The sequence below is a fragment of the Colletotrichum chrysophilum genome (genome assembly GCF_026319265.1).
Source record: "Colletotrichum chrysophilum strain AFK26 chromosome Unknown scaffold_237, whole genome shotgun sequence".
Lineage (NCBI taxonomy): Eukaryota > Fungi > Ascomycota > Sordariomycetes > Glomerellales > Glomerellaceae > Colletotrichum > Colletotrichum chrysophilum.
In genome coordinates this window covers 3,200-13,519 of record NW_026517524.1, presented here as the reverse complement: position 1 = coordinate 13,519, position 10,320 = coordinate 3,200, and the positions used below count along the sequence as shown (strand labels likewise).

At 50.7% G+C, this 10,320-nt stretch overlaps 1 protein-coding gene across 1 annotated transcript; it reads right to left on the bottom strand.

The window, feature by feature from the left end:
- Positions 1-7,586: 7,586 nt before the first annotated feature.
- Positions 7,587-8,122, bottom strand: RPL23A_2 (60S ribosomal protein L23A; the record flags this gene model as incomplete). Its single annotated transcript, XM_053186134.1, has 3 exons — positions 7,587-7,619; positions 7,680-7,757; positions 7,829-8,122. The coding sequence occupies 3 exons, from the start codon at positions 8,120-8,122 to the stop codon at positions 7,587-7,589; spliced, it is 405 nt and encodes a 134-aa protein (XP_053029908.1).
- Between the last annotated feature and the right edge of the window lie 2,198 nt (positions 8,123-10,320).

Below are 10,320 nucleotides of genomic sequence, written 5' to 3'. Positions count from 1 at the left end.
ACGAATACAACGAAATACATGACACCGTCGCAAAGACGACGACGACGACGAACACCCGAGAAGGGCAACGGCAACAAATGCCGCGCATACATCAACAGCATTTGCTTTTAAGAGCATCATTTCCTACGTTTTCCGCCCCTTTCCTACTCCTTCCTCGAGAATCAGCATTTTTTATATACCCATTCGCCTGACGACTTTTCATCGCATCCGGATGGGGCGTGTGGGTCGGGCGGGCTTTTCTGCAAAAACACGGTACCTGCATCAATCACCACAAAACCATCGATTTAATCAGCCTTTCGTCACTAGTGTATTTGTGCGTGTATAGCGACGACGGAGGGCAGGGGTGGACAGCGTCTACTTCCTTATCAGAAGCATGGGAAAGCGAGGGCATCCAACTTTTCTTACTGTCGCGTTGGAAAAGAGGGACGAGAAAAAAAGTGATTGGAATTTTATTTTTACTTTTATTTTTTGCATTGCGGACACGGTCGGTGTCCCCACACTGTGGAGGAGGTCACGTCACGTCACCCGTACCGTCGTTTCGGGTTTCTTCCATAGTGTTATTCAAATGCTTTTTTGTCGTTATTCTTTCGGCCTATGATTATGGGAATGCTGTGACTTTGTTTCGAGATTGAAATGATGCCAGGGGAGAAGAGGGCTAGGCTGTTTGCTCTCGGTATCAACGAGGACAACGGAGTAGAGGATTACGCGATTCTGTATCGCCGGATACCACTCCAAGGTTCGGTGCTGGCTTTTTATGCCTTGAGTTGTGAGAGTCGTCGAAAATGACCTTGATGCTACGTGTTGATGCTTTAGTGATGCCTGCAAGCCCTGAGCCTTGGTGGTGATGAGGACTCAACGCGCGTCTCCCGCGGGGTGTCTATAAAGTACGCGATGAGTATCGTAGATGGTAGCATCATCCATCCTGGCCCTCCCTCGCATAGGACCGAATGTACTGGCTTGAGCGGCGCAGTGTGTCGCATCGTCGTGGGATTGTCGAACACCCCGAGCCGTGACGTCTTTGCTCCCGGGGATTTCCATCCTCATTGGCGGCGCTCTCTCTCATCCTTGATCATATATTGTTCATCAGACATCCCTCATGGATTTTTTGGCTTGGAGTCGATGCGTATCTCGATGGTGTGACAGAGGGTGGCCACGAGGATGGCCACGAGGATGTGGCCTTGCTGTTGGAACAGTCTACATCTCAGTCTTTGATTAGCCATGCTGAGAAATGCGACCTCATTGCTGTTGCTGTTCAGTGGGAGAACAGTCATGTACTTCTTATATCAATCTATTATCGCGAACTTCAAGGAGGTAGGCGCGTGGTGTGTTCCGTGGGGGATATAAAGTCTCGCAGCCGGGCCAGATGTTCGCAAAGCCACGGCAATAGTGCATCATCCCTCCGATTTCCAATTGTTGTTGGCACGGTATGCTCTGGTGACAGACCGGTCATGGTGCTCACGGCGTTTCCGAAGAAGATTTGGGCGAGCGAGCCTTTTGCTGCCGGTGAAGCTGAAGTGAGGTGGTCTCTTGGGGCGAATACCTGGATGACGACGGCGCTCGGGAGCGTGGTGGGTGTTTGCCAGCAGAGCTCTTGTAGTAGCCAGTCTTTTTGGACGGTTTGATGGTGGTGTGAGATGTACTTTGATGTCTGACTAACCCTTTGGAATATGATTGATTGTATTCGCTGTTGGTGGGAGAAAATCCTTGGACGCGAAAGGGTGTCTTATACCGCTGGGCGAGAACTGGGCCAGATCAATTCCCTTTCCAAGAGATTGACTCCCTATAAATGCTCGTTATCCGATGAATGAAATATCCATATAATAATGCAGCTGGTTGTTCCGTCAGGGTTATTGGTTCTCGAACGTGTAGGTCCCACCTGGGAACGCACTTCGCCATGTCGACGATGGCTGAGGTGCCCGATTCCAACCCAAGCTCACTCAGTACCTGTTTATTCACCACCACATAATTATGGGACAGTCCAGATACAGGCTGGCGATATGTCTGATGGTGACGATAGCGATGAAGTAGATGACTACCTCCCTCGACCTCTCCAACTTCACCAAGGAGGGACACGCCTCGACAGGGACTTCTCTTCCGTATCACCCCAGAGACGATCTAGGAAGTAGTTCCCTACAGATCCTTCAATTCTTGCAGATCTGGCATTATGTGACCCAGGCAACTTTTATAGCAGTTCTCGCGCGATCCACAGACACCAGGGTCGTGGCCGTCGTTCTTGGCCGTGGCACATCGAGGTGACTCTTGGGTGTATGTTGCTATACAGCTGTGAACTTCAAGGAGGCAAGTAGGCTCGGCAATGTATGTGAGGATAGGTATAAAGTCTCATGGATGTCCAGATGTTTGCATTCCCCACCAACAAATTACTCTTCCTTCACATCAAAGGGAGTCTCTGATCAAGACGATATCTCCTTGAGAACTATGACAACCTTTGCGATGTGTAATCGCGTTCCTACTATAGGTTTTGGGAGATATATGTAGCTGTTTCAACCGCATATGGGTCATCCCCAGAGCATTCGGGGCTAATACTCAGAAGACCGCGATGTTGAGAGCAGGAACCTCGCAACCGTACTCCGCCTGGAGTCTGGCAGTAAACATAACCTTTCCCTTCCTCGATTCAATCATACCACCGAATTACTGCAGCATCCAAATACTTGGATGCGGCCGTACAACCGGACACATTCGCTGTTGCCGCGGAAAACAATTTCCCAGCCGCAGGGCTCGTTTTATACCCCTCTCACCCAAGGTTTTGCTGGGAAACTTCCTCCCGTGGATGAATAATACTTGTATAAGAATACGTCCTCATACTCATGAAGGCTGATACAGCGACAATGACTTGATGGATTGTAATGTGTGGTCTGTTCAGATCTGTGAAGGTGTACCGGTGTCTGAGCATGCACCCCGCCATGCCGACGATGGTTTCTCAGCGCATACGCGTTGAAATTGGTTTATTTTCTGGCTATTCGCTCAGGAATGACTTTAGGATGGTACTGGCGCGGACCGGTGCTGTCGCTGGGCAGACGGTGGCGAGGTAGGGGGGTGAAGAACCACCTCCCTAGACCTCTCCCATCGCAATGAGATGGCACAAATGCATTCGTCACTCGCCTAGTCATAATCGACGAGGTACATTGTCTTCTTTGAGATTTTGCATTGTGTCGGATGTTGAAAGCTTATATAGAAGCTCTGGCAAGATCCACGCGGAAACCCGGATGGTTGTCGTCGTTCGTGTCCTACAACATCACAGGTCAGGCGGGAAGAGCCCTTGAGTGATGGGTCTGGGGACATCTTGACGAGCGTAACTTGCTCATAAAGCCATATCTCGGCAGGATTGGTGTCAACTCAGCAATAATAGGCTTGAAACACCGCGTTCTCCGAAGATATGCTATGTCCGTAGTGCCCCAGAACAACATTGAGTAACCCTATGAAGCACGCTCTCCCATAAGAGTCATTCTAGTAGTTTTCAAACACGACTGAGCAGTATCGTTTGTGAATAAACAACAGCAGGGGACGGCGGCGGACGACTTCATGCATCCACCTTGGAGAGCCCCGCCACTCGACGCGCTGAGATGATGTGATTCTTGGTGAACAAGTGCCTACGACGCAACCCGCCTCCTAGATTCTACTTGGAACAATCTCTGGAATCGTTACATTACCCCAGGTCATTCGGAGTTGCAATTCTTGCTTAAGTCTCTGAGAGTGGCCAGTGGTTTGCCATTATATAGCCGTCGTGAGATCCAGCTCTCCTGGCTCCTCGTTGCTGGTCATCGATCACCGACGACAATTGTTGGTGGATAGTAAGCCAACACAGAGGCAGTTTGAATCGAAAGCAGTGATAGCCAATGAAATGAAGCTGTCGATTCTCGTACCATGATGTATCGTGGCGAGCATCGAAAGCAGAGGCCCAGTCTGGGTCATTGACACGTCATGCCTCCCTATAAAAATAGTATCAACAAGATAGTAGCTTCCGGGCGTCAGAACCAATTTGAGCTTTATCCAGCAAAAGACTAATGCGACTTACATGTCTAAAAAAGATGCGCACCGTGATGGAGTATTCCGCACCACAGGAAGGGAGGTGACCAAGCTCAACCCGTGGAAGTGATGCATCTTGTGAATAAGGGCGGACGACGAATAGATGATAGAAAACATAAGGAAATGAAGGAAGATGAAGAATGAACAGCATGTGAGCTGCGTCATTAGGGAAGGTTGGTGCACGGAGCCTAACTCCAGTTCACCACGACGTATGTCACGATGTGGTCCTGGCAAGCTTGTCTGATTTCTGGTTGGTCCCATTGTCTTTCGTATTAACATGAAGACTCGTGCTGTTTTTCATATAAACTTGCAAGCTGTCGATGTATTTTGGTGTGAGATAGCCATTCAACGACACCCACAACGTGAAGTCTCTTCCAATGGATGGGACCCTTTTCAGGTCCCTCGTTGAGTCTCAGGATGACCTGTGCATCAGATTACGTCGGCTTTCAGAGATACTTGACCCTCCATCGAGAAACATCACATATTTCTTTTCTGATTGAATAGATCGACAGAGACGGCGGCGAGGAAGGAAGCCTGACTTCGGTCCCGAGGGGTGACCCTGCTCTGCCGTCACCCTCGGTCGATAACTGAAGCGGGGTAAGGAATAGTAGCGGCTATCTTCCTGAAAGACGCACAGTTCAGCCAAATACATTGTTCCGTTGTGGAAGTCTTGAAATCGCTGATCTACAACCGCTTTATACGCCCACAGCAAAGCAACCATGAGCCCTCCGCCGGAGCGAAGACACCTTCGGGCAAGGCGGAAGCATCCACAGCAAAGTCGGAACTCAGTCCAGGCTGCAGCATTTATGAGTTGCTAAAACTTACTGAGATGAGAATCAGCCCGGCGCTATAAGCTGTGGTACAGGTCGATGTTTGCCCGGGAGAATAACGCATCAAGCGAGCCAATACAGTGCTCTGTGCGACTTTTGACATGAACCGTTATACAAGTGATACACTGCCACGCGATGATTAGCTCGTCCTAGCACAACCACACTACCAAATGACGTGCCCTCTTCGGCGTCGCTTCTCGGTCTTCTCGTCGGTTGGGTATGCAGCCCGTCCAACGGTAACTTGCTCGTCTTGTATTCCATATGTCCTCAAAACCAGCCCTAGGAGTTAGTAATTGTACAATTCTATTTTTTCCGGATTATTTGAACGTTCTCCAGGATTGAAACATTAGCGTCATTGCTTGAGGAATCAAGCGAGCCCTTCAAGACGCCCTATATGTGTGTACTCATCCCAGACTGGTATCAGGCACGAGACTCCTCTGCTGATACGATCCCGTCCACCAATAACGCTCGTTCAAGTCTAATGAGCACGCTTCAGTTAGGTTCAGGAACCCAGGGCCTAGCAGACACATAATGTTCAGTTGGAAGGGGCGTCAGAAACGGCGCTCTGTCAAGAGTATTCATATTTCCCCATCTCATAAATTTGTTTCCAACCCCCCAAGGCAAATGCAGTTGGAAAACATGTTGGAATGATACATTGAGGTCTCAAAATTCATGGTGTATGCGCTGCTTCGCACTAATGGGTATCGTGGTCACCTGGTTCAAGCCTTGATGTTTCTCTACGTCGTCTGCTAGGTATTCAGGTGGTTGACCGCAACAGGCACGGATTAATGATTGGCTTGTTTATCACGGCTCCAAGCACTTGGGAGGCCAAACCTCCAGATGTCTCTGACATGTCGAGCTGAGTTGGGACTTCAAGAATGCGCCGCTTCATTTCTGATCAACATCATTGAGAAATTGCAGTCAACCTTACCCTTCCTTTACATCTGTCTTTGGGAGCTCGCAAGCGCACGCATGACGATGGCCTTAGACCAAAGAGGTATATAGACTTCGAATAGTAGGTGGTCGAGAAGCTTCTCTCACCAAGATTGTCTTGCACTTTGTGGTTGCGAAGTCTATCCAATATCCATTCATTGTGATACATACACCACTGGGTTAATACAGCAACCAATACGACAGAGGTTACGCAACGAATCTGATTCTATTATCTATCATCTGGCTTGAATATCATGGAACTATTCGAATCTTGGGAATACTCATGTATATTAGCATCAGCTGTGGAGAAGACAAGCTCGCGCCTCAAGCGGCGTCGACCTCAATCGGTTCGGGGCAAGTGTAAGATTGGACATCTTAGCTACTACCACAAACAAGGACATTGCGCTTGATTTATAGCACATGGAGTGGAGAAGTGTCCTATTTAAACAAGAGGTCCGCGAGAGCGAAGCCACAAGAGAAGATGTCGACAAATTTGCTGGTCAAGCTGCAGAGACCCGGCTCTGTAATCTACATGAATGCAATCGATTCTATCTGTTATCTTATGACTTGCTCCTGTGAATCAAGAGTAGATGTGTTTCATTGGATGGCTTGTGGCGAAAGCCGTGAGCGTGTCGGTTTCTCGGAGGACGCCGAATCGGGGCCCGGGAACCGTCGGCACAGCTGCCGGCAGGCGTTGCGCTACTCCGATCTATGAGCAACAGTTAATTCCTTTGGCAGCTGAAACATGCGAAGGTCATAGGGCGTCTGGCGCGTTGATATTCAATTGCGAGTGAGTAAATCCGCCGTACTGGATCCTTCAGCGGGTGGTCAGCAAACAACTGCCTGGTAGTGCAATGCCACTAACAACAACACGTGCCAATCAGAGCATTTTCACTGCATTTTGATCTCATCCAAAGGCTCTGCTCGTCAAGGTATTGTTCCCAGACCTCATCCCCACAAGTATCTCAGAAGTATGATGCCATATCAGGAGCGACAACTAGAGTTCTGATGCCATGATTTGGCCGGAGCTCAAGGTTGCTCTTCGCCCGCCTCAGAGCTACCTCGTCACAACCGTCAAGCGCCGGAACGATGGTCGTGATTCTCTCCAGTGTGTCAATTGAATACGCAAGAATACCTGACCTATCTACAACCTCGATCTAACTGCGCAATTCCGACCGGACTGGAGTCTTGTTCAGTCCTGCGTGAGCACTGCAATTTCGATCCCTCCGGAGAGCCTCAGCCATCAGGCTGCCTTACCAGCACCAACTAGTTGGAAGCGCAAACTCGGATACTTTTTGCCGCAAGTATCGGTGACGAGACGTCCTTGCACTGCATTCTGAACCGCCCCCTCCCCCAGAGAGGTTCAATCAGGCTGCCATCAGACCTGACAACACCACAACAACTCAAATCACCTCGCACTTAGTAAACATGGAACAGCAGGTGTAACGTGCGCAAAGAATCGGATTTTTGTATCTCTCCTGTATGCGAAATGCCTGGTATGAATTTCTTTCCCTGTACACGCCACAGCCGAAATGCAGAGCCCAGCGAGGAAACAAAAATAGAAAAACCAGGCCCATCAACCCTCTTTCTTCATTCATTGACCTAATCTTCCCCATAGTCGGGAGTGGTATGTGTGGTGTACGCCGCGACGGGAGGGGGAAAAAAAGGCAGGGGTGGGTAAAAATCATTTGTTTTCCCATGGTGGTTCGCACCGGTTGACCTAATCCGTAGCCATAACGTCGTCCTTTTCGCCCTTTTTTATGCTTGAAAAAACTTCCTTTACATAACGACACCGGAGTTGGAGGCAATACGCTGTTGAGAGACATGTCAGCGGGGTTGTGACCTTGACGGGTGCATGGGGACATGACTTACGGGCCAAAGCTCGGCCGCCTCCTTTCCGACGGGGCCGGTGATGGCAGAGCCCTTCATCTCACCCTTGGGGTTGACGATCTGTGGTGGTGTTGTTAGCCGTGTTCGAGGGTTCCGGCAGCACTGCCGCAGCAGTAGACGGGGGCACTTACGACACCAGCGTTGTCCTCGAAGTACAGGAAGACACCGTCGAAGCGCTTCCAGGGCTTGGACTGGCGGACGATGACGGCGGGGTGGACCTTCTTGCGGAGCTCAGGCTTGCCCTTCTTGACGGTGGCCATGACCATGTCACCGACACCACCGGCAGGCAGTCTGTTGAGGCGGGCACCGATACCCTTGACGGAGATGATGTACAGGTTGCGAGCACCCGAGTTGTCCGCGCAGTTCATGACGGCACCGCTGTGCACCAAGTCAGTCTTTCGTTCTCCGGACGCGCGCCCCGCCATCTCGAAGAGACAGCTGGGCGCGTGGGAGGTGGGAGTTCGTACACGGGGAGACCGAGGGTCATCTTAAGCTTGCCACCAGGGGCACCACGGCTGTAGAACTCCAGTCAGCATTCCTGCGTTCAAGGTCGGTTGGGTCCTCCTTCGACATTCGCGGCATTCGGTCTCGGCGGTCGGCGGGCAGATCGCAGGATATTTGTCTCCAAGTTCAGATGTCGCATTCGATATTCCGTCGCAGTCGAGTCCCTTGATAAAATTCCTCCACGTTTGCTCTGCCAATCGAGACCCAAAGTAGGTGATGCCCTCCTCTTTCCCTGCGTAGTGGTTGCATGTCGTATCGTTGCGTCGTCCGCCCGCCTGGATCGCCGAGTACCTCACGTCGCTCCCCCGGGGGAAAACGGCGGCGCCGAAAAATGCAGAGTCGATGGTTCGAGAGCAGCAGTGTCGACTTACGAGAGTTTGGCCATTGTGTCGGTTGGGGGGTGTCGAGTTCAACAACGGGTGGCTCGTGAAAGGATGGATGGGCGTCGGGTCGAATTGGAGTCGTGCTGCAGCTGGAAATTTTCCCTCTACTGAGATTGTTTTTTCGCCCGTGGGGTCACCAAACCCTACCAAAATTCACAGAAGCGAGCGTCACGTGGTGATAAGATTGCTGATGGGACGTGCACGGCTCAGCCGGGAAGGTGGGGTCGTCGCGCTCACTTTTCGGCGGGAGACACCGGCTGCACCGACCGAGAGCTCCACACCCTTAGGCTCATCCCCTCGGGAGGGGAATGAATTGCAGTGTAGTGCGACGGGGCCGTCTCTTTGTGCCATTGTGCAAGCAGAGCCTCATGACCAGCTTTTCAGTCGTTCCCCAACCCAACGAACAATATTCTTAGCAGAGACACTGATTGCAGTGAAATGTGGCATTGCTATGATCTGCCTTACAATTGATATTGCGCATTAGTCAACTTATGTTGCGAGACCTTTCCCGATTCAGTCAGCATCTCTCATCAACATGCTTACCTTCAAGCCTTTCGGCAAGCAATCGCCAGATCAGACTCCAGCCCCGGCCGTTTGGGCATCTCATGTAGTTTCGCCCAAACACCTTCTGTTTCCCAGTATCTTACGGCGCACTGCCAAGCCCTCAGAATCTCACAGGGTACCCTGAACTCTGAGTTTTGCAGCTACTTGACGAAACTGTGCGCCCATTCATACAGGGCGTCTGCGGATTTAAGAGTCCCGTTCATTTCGAGTTCTCCAAGGCTGAGTGAGCCTGCATTTCCATCTCTCATTCCGACCGCTTGCGTAGATTCCAATACAGTGGCCGTGCCATAACTCGTGACTCGTTGCGCTACCGAATGGGGAGATTTCCCCTTTTCCTTCCCCAACATTCACGACAAGCCGGTACTGAATTATTTCTTCAATTAATTATGCAGCTTCAATTTCTGGTAGGTTTGTTGTTGCGAGTACGGAAGACACCGACTGCGCCGATTGCATCCCCTCGGGAGGGGGAAAAATTGCAGTGCAGAAGGACCGGGCCAGAAGTCGGGTCGGAGACGCCCATCGAATCCATTCATCCAAGGAAATGTCTGCAACATTCCCCTACATCTTCAAATCAACCAAAATTGAGCGTCATTGCCTGCTGCAAAGGTGTTCATCAGGCAGCATGGATCACGTGGATTTTATAAGATTCAATGATGCTATTATGGCCTTGAGGCGGGCGAATTTGGTGAGTGAAAAGGGCGGCTTCTCCAAATCTGCGACAAAGCCCGTGGTTGGATTTTCCAAGGAGGCCCAGCACCCTGTTCGTAAGCTCCGAACGCTCTCCAACACAGTAAACTGGGCCACTCTTGTTGCACGCAACGCCTTTTTGGGTGCTGCTCTACTAGTGAGTACGTTTTCAAGACTCAGGTCTACTTGCTAAGATGAGGCGCCGTATGAGCGTTGTCTGGCGTAGACTATGATTGCATCACAGTCGTCTGTACGTTTGATGAACTTGTGAGTGTCATAAATGAAGCATTGGCGATGCATGCGTTTTGGCTGATCAGGCTGCAGCTGAAGAACAGTCCGCGGGTCTGGCACTTCCGTCAGCGACCGGAGGTGGAAACGGTACCATACCGGTGACTGACGGCCGATAGGTCCGCGTCTTGAAAGCCCGTCCCCTTGAGAAAGAAATTATTAGCATTGTGACAGCGAGCAAGAGATTCGGAAAACAA